The sequence below is a fragment of the Panthera leo genome, chromosome E1 (assembly GCF_018350215.1).
Source record: "Panthera leo isolate Ple1 chromosome E1, P.leo_Ple1_pat1.1, whole genome shotgun sequence".
NCBI classification, from domain to species: domain Eukaryota; kingdom Metazoa; phylum Chordata; class Mammalia; order Carnivora; family Felidae; genus Panthera; species Panthera leo.
In genome coordinates, this window is record NC_056692.1 from 2,137,630 (window position 1) to 2,157,717 (window position 20,088).

At 55.9% G+C, this 20,088-nt stretch overlaps 1 protein-coding gene and 1 long non-coding RNA gene across 6 annotated transcripts; both read left to right on the plus strand.

Annotated features, from left to right (window-relative positions):
- The first annotated feature begins 129 nt into the window (after positions 1 to 129).
- LOC122206509 lies at positions 130 to 3,817 on the plus strand. Its single transcript, XR_006196491.1, has 3 exons — positions 130 to 232; positions 860 to 1,711; positions 2,091 to 3,817. It is a non-coding gene; the product is annotated as an uncharacterized LOC122206509 (long non-coding RNA).
- Positions 3,818 to 15,273: 11,456 nt separating this feature from the next.
- On the plus strand, positions 15,274 to 20,036 carry EIF5A (eukaryotic translation initiation factor 5A). Of its 5 annotated transcripts, none has more exons than XM_042915772.1 (6): positions 15,274 to 15,456; positions 17,351 to 17,536; positions 18,646 to 18,750; positions 18,920 to 19,051; positions 19,141 to 19,214; positions 19,374 to 20,036. In XM_042915772.1, exons 2-5 carry the CDS (start codon positions 17,372 to 17,374, stop codon positions 19,201 to 19,203), a joined length of 465 nt encoding a protein of 154 aa, XP_042771706.1. In that variant the 5' UTR covers positions 15,274 to 15,456; positions 17,351 to 17,371; the 3' UTR covers positions 19,204 to 19,214; positions 19,374 to 20,036. The 5 variants fall into 5 exon arrangements, with proteins under 5 accessions (XP_042771706.1, XP_042771709.1, XP_042771707.1 ...); XM_042915775.1 differs by lacking the exon at positions 15,274 to 15,456 and adding an exon at positions 15,681 to 15,777; XM_042915773.1 differs by lacking the exon at positions 15,274 to 15,456 and adding an exon at positions 15,734 to 15,820.
- Positions 20,037 to 20,088: the final 52 nt, after the last annotated feature.

Sequence of the window (20,088 nt, forward strand, 5' to 3'; positions counted from 1 at the left end):
TCCCCCCGGCTCGCAAACCCGTCGCCCCGCTCAGTCCTCGCGCCCCGAGCCTCGCCCGCGCGCCGGCAGCGGGCCCCGGGACGAGGCCAATCGCAGCCCGCAGCCGCGGCGCGCGCCGGCCCCGCCTGCCGCCCCCGGGCCAATCCCAGCGGAGCAGCCCCCCGCCCCGGCCCGCACGCCGGCCACGCCTCCCGGGCTTCGCAAGGAGGCCGAGACCCGGGCTCGCCACCTCGTAAGTACACCTGGGCCCCGCCCCGAGGCCGTCACGTGACCTCCCCGCCCCAGCCCATTGGCCGACGGCCCCTTTCCCCTCCCCCTCCGCCCCTTTCCACCGGCCGCGGGAAATCAAACGGGCTGGTCGCGCCCCAACCGCCACCTGGCCTGTGCGCGCAGGGCGGGGCGGGGGGGCGCAGCTTCGGGGTTGCCCCTGACGACCCGGGTGCGCGGCCGGCAGCCTCCGCTCTGGCCGCGCGCCGCACCGCTCATCTCCGCCCTCGAGACGGCACGTGCCCGCACACCGCCACCTCCCGGCCCGGGGGATGCCCCGCACGCCCCGGGCCGGGGTCCCCGCCCGCCGAGCGAGCCTCCAGGCGCCGCGGAAGAACGACTCTCCCAGCTCGCAATTGCTCCCACTTTTATTTTTGAGGTGGGACGCACGGAGAGCGGAATGCACGACTCCGTTGTCCGCGCAGTCAGCGCCCTAAAGGAGAGAGCTCCCCCCGAGCCCTTTCCAGGCATCCCCAGCCTCCCCAAGGACCGTCGCCGCCGCGATGTCCGGCTCCCCGCAGCCTCCCCCGCCTTCCTTCTTTGCCTGCACCCGCGCTTGCCGCCACCTAGAACGCACCTCCGTGATTTGCAGGGCAACCTTTTCAAGTACCGGCTGACCTATCCCTCCTCACCATCACGTCATCCTTTCCGTTCCTCGGGGCGTTTTTGAAAATATGAGCGTACCTCGCCCTGTGCCCCCGCTGCGCTGGACGGAGCTGGTGGGCGTGCCTGACGCCTGCAGCACTGCCTGGCACAACGTGGACGCTCACTTGTTCCTTGAGTAATCGGATGGTCCCCGTTGCACAGATGGGAAGACTGAGGCCCCGGCGCGAAGCTTGCCCCGGGTTTCCCCGGAGCCCGGGTGCTCGGCCCGGAGCTGCGATCTCCCTCCCAGAGTAGTGCGGCTCCAGAGTCGCTCCTCCCGAGGGCCCCGCCCCCGCTGCCGGACCCGGGCAGCGCGTATTTTTAGCCGGGACGGTGTGCGTGGACCAGCCTTCGTGCCCCTACGCGCCGCGGGCCCCAAGCGCGCCTCTCCAGCCCCGGGGTCCGCGCCAGGCTCGGCGGCGGCTCTCCGGCGGCCGTCCTCCAATCCCGGTCCCGGCGCGCCCTCTGCCGGCCGCTCCCGGAGGCGCCGGCGCCGCCTTCCGCGCCGTCCTGCCACCTGCGGCTTACTCCGCCCGCCCCACCCCTCCGGCCCTGTCCGAGGCGACAGTTCTGCGTCCCCGCGCAGCCGGCACCGCGGATAGAAGAAGAGAAAAAAAGCGGGAGAACAATTAAATCAAGAGGCAAGGCCGCGAAGGATGCAGAAATGACCACTCTCCCTCGGACTGTTAAGGACCCGTGTACCTGTGTCCAGCCCCGAGATCGAGGCACGCAGAAGAGGGCAGGGCTGGAGCAAGGCGAGCAGGAGACCTCCCAGTGCAGCAGAGGAAGCACGCAGAAGGTACAGAGAGAGTGCAGGTGTGGGCTGGTTAAACCGTGACAGGAGAGGAAGCTCAGGAAAGATGAGCCCTGTTTGCGGTAAGAGTTTTTAAGAAAAGATGTCAGGAGACCCCTGGGTGAGGGCGCTGAGGGGCAGGCGCCTGGCGACCGGAAACGACGCTTACTCCTACGACAGTAACATCCTCCCTATGTCCACGGGCAGGAATTAGCTGCCACCGAGAGAAGCAGTTAATTTCCCTGTTGAGTTGAAGGGTCTGCACGGGTGATTTTCTGGGGATTTACAGACGTTTAGGGGCTTGAGGTAGCCAGGGCTCTGGGCACCCCGGCAAAAAGGGTCCTCCTTTGTCGCTCTCTCTCCGTTTGCCCCCGTCCACTTGAAGTTCACTGCCTCGCCCGTCTCGTTCTCGGGTGTAAAACCAAACAAAACGCGAAAACCAACGCCTCCTTCACTGTGGCCCTTTGCGGCTCCTGCAGAGAAGAAGATGTGCGGTGTGGAATGGAGACACCGTTTGAAAGATTTAAGAGCCGGTGCCAAATCCGCATGGCGACACACGTCTCCTCGCAGCCCAAACCAGAGCTTCCGCCCTCTCCCCTCTAACACCTGCTCGCTCGCGGTTTCTCTCTCTCTCTCTCTCTCTCTCCTCGGCCGCTCCCGAAAGTGCCCCAGACCCCGCGGCCTTCTCTTCGCCCGTCGACTCTTCCGCGGCCTTTGCCTCCCTCTTCCCCTCCTTCCAAGCTCTGCTAGGACTGCCAGATCCTTGACCTTTTCTCCGCCCTCTGCCTGTCTCCTTGTCCCATCTGCCGCATCGGATATTATTTACACGTCCTTCTTGAAACTTCCTCCTTGTCTTGTTGGGTTTTTTTGGTTTTGGGGTTTGTTTTTTTTTTTTTACCCGAGAGCAGTAAGAGTTGAGATTTTTTTTTTTTTTAGCACCTAACTATGTGCGACACATTGTGCTAAGCACCCTAGGTGACTTCGGTCATTAATTCCTCACGGCAACCCTGGGGAGTGGGTACTATTGTCATTATACCCACTCTTCAGATAAGGAGACTGAGGCAGAGTGGAGGTAAGCCAGCAGCCCAAGACCACACAGCTCTGGAACCGGCCAAGCGGGGGGTTCAGACGCAGAGCAGCCTGACTCCAGGACCTTTCTTCTGAGTCACCAGCCTCCTGCCACCGCGCTGGGACTACACTTTTCCACCTTCCTCCTCCCCTCTAGTACTTTCCACATGTCAGGCTCTTCCTTCCCAACCAAATGTCTCGAGAGGCCGCCTGCATCACGCAGGCTCTGCTCTTCCCCAGGCCCGGCGTTCGGGACCGGCGTTGACGTCGGTCGCACTACCTCGTTCGACGGACCCTTGTTTGCCCCCGTTCCTCCGCCTCCGTCCACGGGGCAGATGCCCACGGAGACCGTTTGGCTCTCAGATTTCTCCAGGGACTCCTCAGCCTCTCCCTCGCCCCTTCCTCAAGGTCAGAGCCCCCCAGTTCTTCTCTTCTTCTGACTCTGTGACCCCTCCCGTGGAGGCCCCTCCACCCCCACTGCTTCAAATATGACCTGTTAGGAGTCTAAGCATCTTAAGCATCGAGCTTGTGGCATTTCGTTAATGCCACCCCTAGAGAGGCAAAGACAACCCGAACCCAGTGACCCCCCCAGCCCGTGCCTCCGGCCTGGACCACCTGAGCCCCAGACCCACGATCGCCAGCTGCCAGCGGGAAATCTCCAGGACCCCTGTCTGGGGAAAAGGCTCCACCATATCGGGGCGCAGAGATGTGAACCCCACCGCCCCCACCTGGTTCACACCGTCGGCATCTCTCACCCACATCAGCTCAGTGGCCTCCCCCCTACGTGGTTTCCTCGCCCTCAGAACTGCCCTCTCCAGTCCATTTTGCACAGTGGACCTCACAGCAGCTTAGCCTGTCCCACCGCCGTCCCGCTGCCCTGCTTGATTTCCACCGTAGTATTTATTCGTACCTGACATTTGCTTGTTTGTAATTTGTAAGCTTGGGATCTTGTCTGTCTTGTCTGTCTTGTCCACTGCTGTATTCTCAGTGCCTCAAACTGTACCCAACACGTAGTAGGTGACCGGTAACTACTTGACTGGGTAAATGAAGGCAGCCAGAAACATCTTTTATTATTATTATTTTAAGTTTTTTTTTAATTTTTTTTTTAACGTTTATTTATTTTTGAGACAGAGAGAGACAGAGCATGAACGGGGGAGGGGCAGAGAGAGAGGGAGACGCAGAATCGGAAGCAGGCTCCAGGCTCTGAGCCATCAGCCCAGAGCCCGACGCGGGGCTCGAACTCAAGGACCGCAAGAGCGTGACCTGAGCTGAAGTCGGACGCTTAACCGACTGAGCCACCCAGGCGTCCCTTAAATTTATTTTATTTTGAGAGAGAGAGCACGAGCAGGGAAGGGGCAGAGAGAGGAGGAGAGAGAGAACCCCAAGCTGGCTCTGCTCTGTCGGCACAGAGCCCGATGCGGGGCTCGAACCCACCAACCAGAAGATCGTGCGTGACCTGAGCGGAAGCCGAGAGGCGGACGCTTAACTGACTGAGCCACCCCGGCGCCCTCCGAAACATCTTTCTGAAATGCATTTTGGTTTTCGCGATGCTCAGGCACCTTCCACGTGCACATTGTCAATGGCCAGCACTTCATCCGCGGGGCACACGACACAAAGAGATTCCTTTCCTGGAAACGGGGAGGCCCCCCGGGCGTCCGTCGCCGGGCGCGTGCTGGGTAAAACGTGGTAGGTGTCCACCCGGAGTGTCATGCAGCACTGAGAAGTGACCCCGGGACAGGCTCCGTGCTCTGTGACAACACGGACGGACCCTCACAACACGACCCTTAGAGAAAAAAGAATAGGAAACCAAAGGAGAAAGACTGCAGTCTCACTTACTTAAGAAAAACACAGCCCCACAAACAACAAGTCACATCTGGTCAGAATACGTAAAAACCAGAAGGGAGGGGCGCCTCGGTGGCTCAGTCGGTTGAGCGTCCGCCTCTCGATTTCGGCTCAGGTCATGATCTCCCGGTTCGCGGGACCGAGCCCCACATCAGGCTCTGCACTGACAGTGTGGAGCCTGCCTGGGATTCTCTCTCTCTCTCTCTCTCTCTCTCTCTCTCTGCTTCTCCCCTGCTTGCGCCCTCTCTCTCTTATAATAAACTTTAAAGAGATCTACAACGGCACGATTCCCTACAGAAAGGCAGGGTAGAAGGGGGTGAGAGGTTAACAAAATAACCAAGCAAACTTACGAACGAATGAATGAAATACTCTATTCTGCCGTGACTTCTCATTAAAGGCTCACGGGTGACATTCAAACACCCAAGGTGAACTTAGCTCTAAAGACCCACCATCCAGCCCTCTCTCTTCCTGTTGCCAATGAGTCTCTACTCACCCCGGCCCCTCACCCCCTCCTGACGGGTCCTCCCATTGTCTGAATGGGCCGATACAGCAGCCACTAGCGACCTGTGGCCATTTGAGTCCAGTTAAAATGAAATGAAATACGAAATCCACATTCGGCTCGGGGACAGGGACGGAACACGGCTGCGGAACACTTCTGTCGTCACGGAGAGTTCTAGCAGGCAACGCGGCTGCACGTGCTTCTCTGTACATCGCAGCTTCCGTGACGCTAAATCTGTCCCCAAAGCCCAGGGATTCCTGCCTTAATTTCACGGACACTTACGGACTACCTTCCTCCGGCCGCATAGCCAGGGAGGCAAGGGCACTAGCAGCTGTAACGGCCCCTGCAGTGCTCACGGACCACTCTGCAAATCTCCTGAAGACGTCAGGTGGTTTACGGTCAAATGTGCCTCTTCATTTACGTCTTCCAAACAAACGTTTGTGGCGCACCTACTGTGTGCCAGGCGCTATAAAAATAAATAAATAAAAGGTGCTGCGGATACAGTAGTGGATAAGACACGCGCCGTTCCCTGCCCCCAGACAGCTCACGTTCTAGAAGGCCCCACGATGAAATAAGGAAATGGATGCACACGATAATTACAGATATGATAACAAGCCATGAAGGAAAGGCACAGACTGGTGTGATAGAGAGTAAGATGTGGGGGGGCGAATCTGGAATCAGGCCACCAGGCCCCCACCGCCAGGGGAGGTGTCACAGTCTATGCACTGACCCGAAGCATGGGAAGAAGAGAGCCGAAGGAAAGGATGAGGGAAAGAGGGTTCCGGGCGCTTGAAGCCGCTAGTGCAAAGGCCCTGAGGCGGAAAAGCTTGAGCCCATTGGACGAAAAAGTTTAGTGGACCAAGAGGAGGGTGAGAAAGGCAAGGCCTGAGCAACCAAAGCTTTGGAAACTGGATTTTATTCCAGAAGTTATAGGAAGCGTTTGAGGGTTTTAAAAGGGGGAGTGAGTCATATGGCCTGATTTATTTATGTGTTTTTTAAATAGGGGCGCCTGGGTGGCTTAGTCGGTTAAGCATCTGACTCTTGATTTCGGCTAAGGCATGATCTCCCCGTTCGTGAGTTCGAGCCCCACGTCAGGCTCTGCGCTAACAGCGTGGAGCCTGCTTGGGAGTCTCTGTCTCCCTCTCTTCGTGCCTCTCCCCTGCTTATGATCTCTCTCTCTCTCAAAAATGAACAAACGTTAAATTTTTTTAATAAAAAAATTTTATTTTTTTAAAGATTTTATTTATTGTTTGCTTGTTTTTTATTTATTTTTGAGAGAGAAAGACACAGAAGGTGAGCAGGGTAGGGGCAAAGAGAGGGAGACAGAATCCAAAGCAGGGTCCAGGCTGTGAGCTGTCAGCACAGAGCCCGATGAGGGGCTCACACTCACCAACCATGAGATCATGACCTGAGCTGAAGTCCGACACTTAGCCGACTGAGCCCCCAGGTGGAGCCCCTGCTCCATCTGTTTTTAAAACATCGTCTGGCTCCCCTGTGGGACATAGAGCGGCCAGAGGCAGAGGTGATGGGGGTGTGGATTCGAGTGGCGTGGCGGCAGCGAGCGGGGGAGGAACGGGGGCCGGTATGAGATACGTTTTGGCAACAGTGTCTGCAGGACTTGGTGAAAGGCTGGATGTGGGGGTGAGGGGAAAGGAATCAAGAAATCTGGGTTTTTCGCTTCCCCCCACTCCCACCGTGGGTGACGATGCTGATTTCACTGAGCAGTCCCGGGGAGGCGCAGACAGGCAGGGGCTTGGTTTGGGGCTTGTTGGAGACCCCGGCCAGGAGAGCAGGGGTTGGGTGGTTGGAGGAGAGTCGAGTCAGGCTGGGGACAATTCCGGCCAGAGGCATCCACCTGGGAATCTGCACACACACACACACACACACGCGCGCGCGCGCGCGCGCGCGCGCGGGCAGGGTCACGTGAGCTCTTTAGGAGGTAGAGGGTTCCTCTCTCTATTGTCATAGCTGAGGAAGCCGCCCTCAGTGAGTGACCCAGGAGCAGGGAAGGCGTGACGCGGGCTGTGGGAGGTGCAGGGGGCCTGCACGCGCCCTGTAGGGAAGCGGTGGGCTGGGTAGGGCCCGAATCCAGGCGGGAACTTGTCCTCCACCGACCGAGCCGGCCCCTGAATGGTGATCTAAAGCCCTTCACTGGGCTCTTGGTTGAATCGAACGGTCCCAGAGGACTGACACCACTGATGGGGATGTAGGCCTCGCCGCCAGGCTCCAGGCTCCGGAAGGCACCGAGGTAGAGCAAACTCTGACATTACACCTCGGGCTGGGAGGCCAGGGGAGCCCTGTAGGGAAGCGGTGGGCTGGGTAGGGCCCGATGTGGAGCTCGAACCCACGAACCCCGAGCCGAAATCAAGAGTCAGATGCTCAAGCGACTGAGCCCCCCCAGGCGCCCCAAGAATCTGGCATTCTAGGCTGGGTCGCACATCCTGAACAGGAGAGGAGGCAGCCCGGGAAGGAGAAGGGATTCAGAACCCGCCACATGCCAGATCCGTCTGTCGCAGTCCGGCAGGCTAGACGGCCACGCGCTCTGTGGGACAGGTGCTGGGTAGAGGTGAGCACGGGGGTGGTGAAGCAGGCGAGATGCGAGATGCTGTCGAAGTCAGCCCGGCGGGGGCCGGAGGCGGAGCCAGATCCCAGCTCTGGCCAGGAGGCGAGAGGGTAGCCAGGAATGGGATTGGCATCGTGTTGCATCCACACGACTCCTGAAACAGAATGCTACGGGCACCAGTGACAGTCACAACAAAGTTTATTACAATGAGAGGCAAGGCCGACCGATCGGGACCAACACTCTTGATAAGCGTGCGGCCTCGAACAGCCGGGGGACAGAGTTTTTATAACCGATCACATCGTTTTATCATCACCTGGGAACAGAACAAAGAAACAGGTTCCAGATGAGTTAGAAACAGTTGCCTAATGAGGTGTTTACTTTAGACTTTCTGCCTCTAAGTTGCAACCAGTGGATCTCCTTGACCCTGCCTCTGATGCTCTTTTCTTTGAACTTTTGTTGCCTTAATTGGTGAAGCCTAATTTACAAGGGTATGAGGCGTAGTTTACCAGAGCAAAGCAAGGCTGTTATCTCTTAACCTTCAGTGTCAACACAAAGCTGTTATTTTTCAAGCTAACCATTAGCTCTACACTACAATTTAACCCTTACAATCCGGGTTGGGGGCAGGTGAACAGGCCTGGGACGAGAGATCAGCGCGCGAGTCCCTGTCGGAGGTGAGGCCCCCGTCTGCCCTTGGACCTTTCTTCTCTTAACACGGATGTCATCGCCCCCTCACCTCCTCGCTCACATCTTGAGATATTCTTTTCTTGGGTCTAGACCAGCCAAGAAGCTGGTCTATCGACGCCAAGAAGCGCTGGTACCCAGCTAAGCTTTCTTTATCCGCTGTCCCCAGAACTCATAGACCCTCCCTCATCCTGCTGAGGGCCGGCTTCCCTCACGTTCCTCGGCTCTGGCTTCTCTGTTGCCAAAAGACCGGCTTCTGGGCTGGGTTCGGCCCGGTCCTGCCGCTCACGTTCCCCGCATTTGGTCCCCTGTCTACGGCATTTTCCAACTTCTCTCTCTAGCACCCAGGTTCAGCAAGGCCTCTGAGAATGGGGGATGAGGAGGGCTTTTGAGTAGGGCTTCTCCTCCGGGCCCAGAACCAGGCGTCTTCCGCACCTCCACTCTCTTCTTCTCAGCTTCCAAAGAGGCGAGGTCAAAGTCACAAAGATCCCTGTGGTATCTTCTTCTCAGGAGCTCCTCTGACTCTCCTAACTGCCATTCATAAGCCCATCGCTCACTGGTGGTAGACAGGTGGCCTGAACACTCGTTACATGTTATATATTTTGTTGATTCTCGATTGTTTTCCTCCCTCCCAGCTGTGGGGAAGGGGCCATACTGCTAAGGTCACCACCCCTGGGTCTCCAGTATCTGGCACCTAACAGACGCAGATATTTAAAAAAAATTTTTTTTTATGTTTATTTATTTTTGAGAGAGAGAGAGAGGGAGACAGAGCGCAAGGCGGGGAGGGTTCGAGAGAGAGGGAAACACAGAATCCAAAGCAGGCTCCAGGCTCCGAGCCATCAGCCCAGAGCCTGATGGCGGGGCTCGAACTCACAGACCACGAAATCGGGTCGTGAGGCCCCCCCCCCAGATGTATCTTTTTTTTCCCCCAGTATTTTGTTTCAGATGTATCTTTTAAAAGGCATAGAAAAAAGTTTGTAGGCAAATATGGTAAAACATTAATAGTAGCTGCCTCTGGGTCCTGGGGGTTATGTTTTTGTTTTTCTTTCTTTTCTGATTTTCCCAAATGTTTCCACAAAGACTTGTATTTTCATGATAAAGAAAACTTGACAGAGTCTTTGTTATCACGTAAAACCATTCCTCTTGATATGCCTGGAGCCCCTTTCCTGTCTGTGAGGGTCAGTTCTACTAAAAACAGCGGCCTTGTCCTCAACCCCAGTCCTACCCACCTTCCCAAGTCCAGCTCTGCTCGCGACTGGCTTGCACACCCCATCGCTCTGATGGCTTCCCAAGACTCTCAGAATCCTGGAATCCTTTATTTTTTAAACATTTATTTATTTTCTTTGAGAGACAGAGCACCAGCAGGGGAGGGGGGGGGGTGCACCGAATCCGAAGCAGGCCTGACACCAGGCTCGAACTCAAACCGTGAGATCACGACCTGAGCCCAAGTCAGACGCTTACCCGACTGAGCCACCCAGGAGCCCCTAGTGTTAGACTAGCTTGACCTAACACTACTTTCTATATGTCAGAACCTCCTTCCCAATCAGTGCCTGCTGCTAAATGTTACCAACCAGCTCTGGGAGATGGAAAACAACATCTGCCAATTTCCGTGATGTAAACACTTCCACTGTGGTCAATTTCAAGCTTTCAGGAAGACATTATTGAATGTGCTGTTAGGAGGAGGTGTGCACAATTGCTTCTTACAAACCTACACATGCAGCCTCCACCGCACTGTTGGTTCCCATCCAAAGCCTCACTGCTGCTGCGGTGCCCCGGGGGGCTCAGTGGGTTAAGTGTCCGACTTCGGCTCAGGTCAGGATCTCACAGTTTGTGAGTTTGAGAGCCCGTGTCGGGCTCTGTGCTAACAGCCCGGAGCCTGGAGCCTGGAGCCTGCTTCAGATTCTGTGTCTCCTTCTCTCTGTCTGCCTCAGACCCACTCGCCCTCTGCCTCTGTCTCTCAATAATAAACATTAAAAATAAATAAGTGAGCATTTAAAAACTTCAAACACACACACACACACACACACACACACACACACACACACACAAAACCTCACTGGTATTCCTTAAAGTATTTTTCATAGCACTGTTGCGAGTCTTCTGCATAGCAAAAACTATTCCAAAATAGAAGGTTTGGAAAGTCTACCAGAAGAGATACAAACTTACTTGGCAAACTTCTTTCTCAGCAGAACGCTAAACTCTTACCCTCTGAGAAAGAAATGAGAAAATAATGAATCAGATGGATTGCCAGGACAGTATCCAAAGGCATTGAAAATCTATAGATGGGTAGCTGGAGAGTTCTCCCCGAATATCTGAATTTTAATCTTGGTGAGTGGGTGTAACCACAGAAGGTGGGAAAGAAATGCCATCTTAAGATAGAATCTGATCAAGTGCATTCAAATCAGTTCTCAAGAAAGAAATTTCTATGTGACCTAAAGGGGGTTGCTTGGTATGTAAATCATAAAAAAAAAAAAAAAAAAAAAAAAAAGACAGGTTCTCCAATGATTTTCAGGGAGTTCTGATCCAAGATCATCACTATTCCAGGATTCTTTTTTTTTTTAAAGGATTTTTAAAAATATTTATTTATTTTGAGAGAGACAGTGAGCTGAGGAGGGACAGAGACAGACCGACAGATGCAAAGCAGATTCTAGACCCTGAGCTGTCAGCGCAGAGCCCAACGCAGGGCTCGAACCCACGATCTGTGAGATCATGACCTGAGCCAAAGTTGGATGCCTAACTGAGCCACCCGGGCTCCCTTTCCAGGATTCTTTTTGAAGGGGAGACAGACTGGCCTTTTCGCAATGAGGACAGATGCACTGTGTTCTTCTGTTCTTAGAGCTGTGTGGTACCAAACGTTGGAGGACACGTAGCTAATTCCCTTGTCCGATGTCAAGGTTCCTTGACTAGATTTTGTCTTTCTACTTACATTTCCTTATAGAAAAGAACGGAGAGTTGGACCAGCCAAAATAGACGTTCTGTTGCCCTTCCCCATTTCAGTTCATTTATAGAGAAGCTGAGATTCCCACTTTTTGGTCAATCTATCGTGAGTCTGATTAGCCAGAGCCCGGTGTACCTTTCCTCCACGGTCAATTAGGATCGATAGCGTACCGTGTATTTGCCAGGCACGATCCTAGTTGCTGGGAACACAATAACGAACCAGACAGGTTCCCAACCCTACACAGGTTATATTCCAGTGGAGAAAGCCAGACGTGAGTAGAACAATTACACAAATAAATGGATGTCACCAGTATGTGACAGGCTCTATGTCTGCTGTGAGGGCACATAACATGAGAAGCCCACTTAGTCTTGTAGCTCAGGAAAGGCGTCCCTCGAGAAGTGATCTGACCGGCCACGTAAACTGGGAGGGCTCCCAAAGCTGAGGACTCTGCCCTGGACTGTAGGGACTGCACGTAAGCAATGCAGTGGTGCTTCGGCTGGGTACCAGGTACCTCATCACCCCACAATACTGAACAGTATTTTGCCCCTTTCTTCCTCTGAGTATGTAGAACTCTGTCTTTTGTCAAGGTTATCTGTGCCTTTTGGGGTGCCCAGATGGCTCGGTCTGTTAAGCGTCTACCTCTTGGTTCCTGCTCCGGGCATGATCTCATGGTTTGAGAAGTTCGAGCCCTGCATCAGGCTCTGCCCTGGCAGCACAGAGCCTGCTTGGGATTCTCTCTCTCTCTCTCTCTCTCTCTCTCTGTGCACCCCCACCCCCCACCTGCACAGTGTCTTGTCTCTCTCAAAATAGATAAACTTAAAAAACAAAATTTGCTTTATTCATTTTTTTTTTTTACATTTATTTCTGAGAGACAGAGACAGAGACAGAGCACGAGCAGGGGAGGGGCAGAGAGAGAGGGAGACACAGAATCCGAAGCAGACTCCAGGCTCTGAGCTGTCAGCACAGAGCCGGACGCGGGGCTCGAACTCACAAACTGTGAGATCATGACAACCAAAGTCAGACACTTAACCGACTGAGCCACCCAGGCGCCCCCAAAAAACAAATTTAAGATTATCTGTGCCTTTTTTGAGTTTTGGATGGAAGTTGGCGAGGGCTGTTATCACTCAGTGCCCTTGTCATATCATGGAGTCTGTGCTTTAGGTCAGTGAGGACACTTCACCAATGTCTCAGCGAAATGAATCAATTAAGACTGGCACATGACACACGGGAGGTACAGTCACACAAAACAACAGCACTTTTTTTAAGGAATAACTTGATTGAGATATAATTCACATATCATCCAATTCAATTATTTAAAGTGTACAATTCAGTGTTTTTTAATATCTGAAGAATGGGACCATAGCTCCAATCAGTGTTAGAACATTTTCTTCAGCACAAAAGCCATACTCTGCCCCTCCCCTGTACTCTTTAGCAGTCCCTCTCTGGGTCCCCATTTCCCTCTAACTTCTCAACACTAGGTGTCTACTGATCTATTTTCTGTCTCCATGGATTTACCTATTGTGGACATGTCAGGTAAGTGGAACTCTATACTATGTGGTCTTTTGTGACCGACTTTCGTTTACCACGTTTCAATTTACCCGGTGCTCCATCCTTTTTTATTGCCGTGTAATATTTCGTTGCATGGATACACCATATTCTATTTATCTATTCATCAGTTGATGGGCTCCAGGAGTTTCTGCTTTTTGGGCTATGATGAATAACTGCTTTGAACATTCCTGTACAAGTTTTGGTAACTGAAGTGAAATTCACATGGCATAACACTAACCATTTTTATTTTTTTGTTTTGTTTTTTAACGTTTATTTATTTTTGAGACAGAGAGAGACAGAGCATGAAAGGGGGAGGGTTAGAAAGAGGGAGACACATCTATCTGCCCCTCCCCCGTTCATGCTCTGTCTGTCTCTCTGTCCCAAAAATAAATAAAAAACGTTGAAAAAAAAAAAAAAACAAGAAAGAGGGAGACACAGAATCGGAAGCAGGCTCCAGGCTCTGAGCTGTCAGCACAGAGCCCCACGCGGGGCTTGACCGCAGGGACCGCGAGATCATGACCTGAGCCAATGTCGGCTGCTTAACTGAACGAGCCACCCAGGCGCCCCAACACTAACCATTTTTAGATGAATGAAGTGCCAGTTAGAGCATCGGGTGTTGTGCAACCCCCACCTTCACCTAATTCTGAAACGCTTCATCATTCCAAAATAAAACCCCCTGCCCATTAACCCCACTCCCTGGTCCCCTCATCCCCCAGCACCTGGCAACCCCCAATCTACTTTCTCCTTCTGGGATTTACCTATTCTGGATAGTTCTTGCCATTCAAATCATAGGGTATGTGACCTTTTTTGTCTGACTTCTTTTACTTAGCATAATATTTTTGAAGTTCATCTAGTCGAAGCAGGTATTAGTACTTCATTCCTGTTTTGTGACTGAATAATATTCCATTGTACACCCCCCCCCCCCTTATCCATTCCTCTGTTGATGGTTACTTGGGTTGTTCCTACCTTCTGACTACTGTGAATAACGCTGTTGTGAATATTTTCCTGCAAAGATTTAAGTAGCTGTTGTTTTTTTTTTTTTAATGATTTGGGGCATACACCTAGGAGAGTTGTTGGATCATATGGACAAATACATCTTTGAGAAGAGCAGGTTGGGGCTTTAAACAATGCGCCCAGACCCTTACGGGGGGAGGAGGGGAGTGGTGGTTTTGCGTTTTACAAAGGAAAAGGCGGAAACTTCAGAAAGCCGAGTGGAAGGAACGGGGAGTGATAGTGGACCACGCCGCATAAACGTATTAATTCAAGCCGGTGTTTGCGGTACGCATCTACCAGGTCACGGGATTCTAAAACAAAACGAGAGCCAGATCCAGGGTTGGGGACTCCCAGCCCAGGTATGTGGCTGCTCGTCTTCTCTACAGGACTGCTGCCCGCCTGGTTTGCGGAAGCAAAGCAGGTGGCCACGAGGGTAGTGCCGGAAACCTGGAAACTGGAAGAAGACCACAGAGTTGCGGGAAAAGCGGCAGCTTTCTTCCCTAGGAGGAGGGCCAGAGAAATAAACCGCGAGAGACGGGTTGTCCCCTGCTTCGTGGTCGCCTTCCACGACCTGGAGAGCGTCAGCGGACCGTAACACGCCAGTCTGCTTTGGAGTTTTCCCAGGGTGCTCGCAGACATCTGCTGTGGAGCAGCCGGGGGACCGGGATCGGGGAGAAATAAATGCCTTCCGAAGCTCCCTAGAGCTCAGCGGTACGGCAGCCGCCCCGGCGGCCCCGCACCCAGGGAATCGACAAGATGGTGGCCGCGACCCGGGCGCTCTAGCTCCCGGGCGAAACTCTATGGCAGGCCCGAGGCCGGGAGGTGAAGCTGAGATGGGCGGTAACCCGACCACACTAGCGCGCTAGGAAGCGTGAGCGGAAAGAGCTCTTGCGCGCATGCGTGGACGGGGGCGGGGGGGGGGGGGGGGGGGGATGGGCTTTGAGACGAGGGGCCCACCCCGCAATGCAAGTTTTCTGAAACGTGTGAGTCGTTTAAGTCCAGTTAAAGCCGAGGTGGGGCGTTCCCAAGACGCATGCGTCCTAGCCGAGCTCAGCGCTACAGTGGCGTGGTCTTTTCAACGCCCGGCGTACAGACGACGTCTGAGGTGGAAGGGGCGGTCAGGATTCCCAACACGCATGCGCTCTGAGGCCGAGGCGTTCCCTTCGGAGGGTGTGGAGTGCAGGGCTCCCTATTGCGCAGGCGCGAGTCCCGTCCGGTAGGGGTAGTGGTCTATCACGGGAAGGGAAGAGGAGGTTGAAGGGCTTAAAAAACCGGGTGCGCCTGCGCACTGCCTACCGGTGGGACGCGCTCTGGGTTGGGGAGGGGCGGGGTCACGCGTACGCGTCATTGGATGGGAAGGTGGGAGGGAGGGTGGAGATCGGGGAGGGTCTGTGCGCTTGCGCAGTGCGGGGGTGGAGGGCGGAGGGGATAGATAGCACGCTTGCGCGGCTGTCACAGGGCTGCTTGGTTGGTCAGTGGGGAGTCGGCGCCTGCGTACTAAGACCCGTGTGCAGCAGCGGCGGCGGCGGTAGAGGCGGCGGCGGCGGCGGCAGCGGGCTCGGAGGCAGCGGTTGGGCTCGCGGCGGGCGGACCGGGTCGAGTCAGTGCGTTCGCGCGAGGTGAGAGCGGGCAGGGCGCGCGTGCGCGGAACCTCGGCTGGGGCTTGGGAGCGGAGATGGAACTGCTCGAGGGTCGGGGAGGGGGCAAAGGGGAGCGGCGGCGGCCGCCGCACAGGGTTCGGTCCGCGAGCGGCGCGAGGTGCGGAGAGGCGCGGGAGCGCGCCCCGGTTGGCGCGCGGGGTGACGGTTGGGGCCGGCCGGGTGACGTTGGAGCGACGCAGGGCGGGGGACGGCGAGCCGCGAGGCCGCCACGCGGGAGAGGCCGCCGGGCGGCCACGCCGGGGCGAGGGCCGGGGGCCAGATCGGCCCGGAAGGGCCAAGGTACCTGGGCCGTTGAGAACCGGGCGCCGCGCGGCCACGTGAGGTGGGGGAGGGGGCTATTCGGTGAGAGGGCATGTGGGGGGGGCTGGCGGCCGGCCGGAGAGGGGGGGAGGGGAGGCGGCGTGGCTCCGGCCTGGCGCGGCCTTTGAGGAGGGGGTGGCGGCGGCACCGGAAGTGTCCCCCCTACCGGAGGCTGCCCTCTGGGTCGGAGGCCGCATGGCCGAACGTGGACGGGGGCCGCATGGCAGCGCGGGGACCCCTCCCCCCAGATCCCGGCCACCGGAAGCCCCGGGAGGCCACATGGTGGGCGGGAGCCGGCAACCCCCAGCGCGGAGAGGGGTGGTCGGTCCTCGCGGGCGCCCAGGGTAGCTTGGAATTTTGGGGAGGGGGCGAAGGCCGAGGCCCGCACCTGATCTCCCCGGAGAGCCCGCTGCGGACATATGTTAGCGTGCCCCCACCCCATGGGCCCCTGGCGCGCTACCCCCCCGCCCCGACTCCCCTGGGAAGTGAGGCGGCCAGCCAGGTGCGAGCAGCGCTCTCCCGTGCTGGGTGGCCGGAGAGACGGGGAGACTGAGGGCGATTGGACGGGAGCCCAGCTCTTTTCGGCCGCGCCGACAGCGCCTTAAAGTCCCGAGCAGAGGAGCTCCCCGCTGTGATAGGTGCTCTTCACCTTGTCACGGTCTTCCTCCTTGTGTCTGATTTGCGGGCTCCTGCTTTCAGAGCCCCAACTCTGCCGGCCTAACAGAACTTCTTCTACTCACTACTCCCGGCGTTTTGCTTTCATTTTATTGTCATTCACGCTGCCCACTCCTCCACTTTCCACTGAGCGCACAGGCCCGGCCTGAAAAGCCGACAGGACCGGTGCATCCTGGGAAAAGGGGGAGGGCCCTCGAGGAGAGGCCGGGTTCCCGGGTTCCCTTTGGGAAACGAGATGGAGGTGTTTGGCAGGGGGAGAAGTTAGAGAACAGCTTTACTTTCTCTCCCTCGGCTGTGTCGGAAAAGGCCTGTTGGAGAGGCGGGAATCCCCCAAAGAGGCCTTGTGGTTTCCTGTACCAGTGACTGGCGCGTGTGGATCGGGTGGGGGGTGTAACAGACGGGTGGGGCCCTGTCCTCCGGTCTCCACCCTCCCCTCTCCCCGCTATGGTAGCCCCGCCCTTTTGCTGGCTCGCGGCTGCTCACCTAATTATAGCCCTGCTGTGTGTGGGGAAGAGGGGTGGTTGGTTTCAGCGGCCAGTAACACCTGAGTCTCCCCCCGCCTCCCAGGAATTAGGCGTTTGCCCGTCTTGGAGATTCGGCGTCCGAACTCCCCAGAGCCTTCTGTTCCCGGGCCGCCCCTTTAGCTTTCAGTTGGGCTAGGGGTCCGGCTTGTGTTCCCTCCACTTCATACACACGCCCCATCTTAAGGGTTTGTGGTCCCAACTCCGGATTTAACCTGGGCACTTCGACTTTCATTTAGGCGGGTGATGGAACGGAGGGCTGGGGAAACCTGAAGCCTGTTTCCAGAGAGCAGTGGGGCGGATGGAGAGCTCTGTCGACCTCTACCTCTACTGACTCCGCTTCTCTTTGACTCTAGTTGGAATCGAAGCCTCTTAAAATGGCAGATGATTTGGACTTCGAGACAGGAGATGCAGGGGCCTCAGCCACCTTCCCGATGCAGTGCTCAGCATTACGTAAGAATGGCTTTGTGGTGCTCAAAGGCCGGCCCTGTAAGATCGTGGAGATGTCTACCTCCAAGACTGGCAAGCACGGCCATGCCAAGGTTAGAATTGGATCTCTCCATCTCTCGCCTTCCCCACACTTCCCTCATCCGTGGGGCTCCCGGCAGCAAGGTGCCCTCAGTCCTAGCCCTCTCCGTTCCCGGAGCTCTCTTTTTACCCCCCAGTTCCTTGTGTAGTGCTCAGCCCTGGCTACCTTCCACCTTCCCCCGGCCTTCAGCCTTTCGTTACCTCCTGTGCCCCGTCATTGCCTTGTGCCCGGTCCTCTTCCCCACTGGTGTGAGTCTAACTTTGCTAGGTGGTCTGGTCAGCAGCTCCTTCCTTCTTGGCTTTCACTTGTGGTTTTTCTTGCCTGGGGTTCTAGTTCCCAGGCTTTCTCTAGTCCCACTACAGAGCAGCCTTCCCTGGAGGGGGCCAGCGTACCTTGAGCTTCCAGATCCCCTCCCGCCCCACGCCCCCGATCTCCGACGCAGGGTCACACTGTGTCTCCACCTGCCCCTCTCCCGGAGTTTCCTGAGCCCCTGCCTCGCTCTCTTGGATCTGGACACTGTTGCTAGTGCTTGTCAGTTTTTCCTGCCCTCCCAAATCTCGACCTGACTCATCCTTGCTGGAGTTCTTGTGGTTTTGTTCCCTGGTTGGTTTGTCTTCCGTTGGCTCGGGGTTCACCCTGGGTCACCCCCAACGTCTACGTCCTTGTCTGTGTTCTTTTGTGGCGTTTATTCCCTTTGCATAATTTTCTGTCCCCAAAGCCTTTTTTTCTCAGCGCTCTTCCTTTCTTGCTGCTTCCTGTTTTCCCAAGTTCACCTTTTATGCTGATGTTCAGATGCTTTTCCAAATGTTCTGCCTAGAGTCCTCCCAGTCCCCTGGGCACATCGGTCAGTGTTCTGGTAGCTCAGGGTAACTGGCTGCTTGGAGCCTGCCCTCCTGTTTTCTTTGTGCTGTCAACCCCAAAGTCAAGGGCAGTCTTTCTGCCTCCCGTTCTTAAAGGCTTTAGTGCTGCTCCTTTGGGCCGATTGGTTTAGTTCCAACTCCCCTGGTCTTTTCCCTGACAACCTCGTCGCACTTCCCTCACCAGTCAGGAGCACCTCGAGCCTTTCTCTTTTCCATCCTAGAGCTTGGTCGGGTTTCTCTTTCATGTGATGCACACATACAGGTCCACCTGGTTGGTATTGACATCTTTACTGGCAAGAAATACGAAGATATCTGCCCGTCGACTCATAATATGGATGTCCCCAACATCAAAAGGAATGATTTCCAGGTATGTAGGTGGGTTAGTGGTTTGTCGGTGGCCGTAGACTGAGCGGGAGAGAGGGGAACGGCCGGAGAAGGGGTTTGGTGTTAGAGGTTGGCACCAGTTTGTCCTCAGACCCTTTATCCTCCCCCCCTACCGGGGCCAACCTGCAGCTTCCTTCCTCCTCTGCCCCCAGCTGATTGGCATCCAGGATGGGTATCTATCGCTGCTCCAGGACAGCGGGGAGGTGCGAGAGGACCTTCGTCTGCCCGAGGGAGACCTCGGCAAGGAGATTGAGCAGAAGTATGACTGCGGAGAAGAGATCCTGGTATGCCCTCCCCCCCCCCCCCTTTATGCCCAGCCCCTCTCCTCGCACTGCTTCCTCTGACCTCATGTCTGACCTCCCCACCCCCCCAGATCACGGTGCTGTCTGCCATGACAGAGGAGGCAGCAGTTGCAATCAAGGCCATGGCGAAATAACTGGCTCCCAGGTGAGTGTGCCGGCTGCCCGTCCCCAGCCCCTGCGCGGGCTCCGCGTCCCAGACAAAACCTGCCTCAGTCCTGTTCCAGGTTTCCCTTCCTGCCCCAGCAGGGTCGCCCCCCACCATGGACAGGACAGTCCAGTCTCACCAGGTGTCTCTCCTCCCCAGGGTGGCGGTGGCGGAAGCAGTGATCCTCCAGCCTGCAGAGGCCCCCTTCCCCAGCCTGGCCCAGCTCCGGCCCGGCCCCGGGCTGGACGACTCCTACACAATTTATTTGACGTTTTATTTTGGTTTCCCCCACACCCCCTCAATCTGTCGGGGAGCCCCTGCCCTTCATCCTGCTCCCTTGGCCAGGAGTGAGTGACCCATGGCCTTGGCGAAACTGTCCTCCTCTTCTCCCCTCGCACTACAGTCCTGGTCGGGGAGAGGGGGCGGGTGCTGCTTGTGGTTTAGTGGGTTTTGTTTGGTTTTTGTTTTCTTTCTTTTTTCTTTTTTTTTTTTTTAAATTCAATCTGGAATCAGAAAGCTGTGGATTCTGGCAAATGGTCCTTGTGCCCTTCCCCCACTCATCCCTGCTCTGGTCCCTTGTTCCCCTTGGCCCTTTACCCCAAGCACCACCCCACAGACTGGGGACCAGCCCCCTCTCCTGCCTATGTCTCTCCCCAAATCCCTTTAGCTGGGGAGGGAAGAGGAGGAGAGGGGAGGGGACCTGCCCCCTCCTCAGGCATCTGGGAGGGCCCTGCCCCCACGGGCTTCACCCTTTCCTGTGGGCTCTCTCCCCGACACATTTGTTAAAATCAAACCTGAATAAAACTACAAGTTTAATATGAAGGCCCCAATTCAGTTGCTTCTTTGAATTGAATGGGCATTTGCGGACTGGAGG

What these genes read in the sequence shown, in the direction of transcription:
- EIF5A (XM_042915771.1), top strand. Translation starts at nt 15,994, where the DNA reads ATGGCCGAACGTGGACGGGGGCCGCATGGCAGCGCGGGGACCCCTCCC. An exon ending in AAGCCCCGGGAGGCCACATG is followed by an intron (nt 16,081 to 17,350) that starts GTGGGCGGGAGC and finishes CTTTGACTCTAG; the next exon opens with TTGGAATCGAAGCCTCTTAA. An exon ending in TCAAAAGGAATGATTTCCAG is followed by an intron (nt 18,751 to 18,919) that starts GTATGTAGGTGG and finishes CTCTGCCCCCAG; the next exon opens with CTGATTGGCATCCAGGATGG.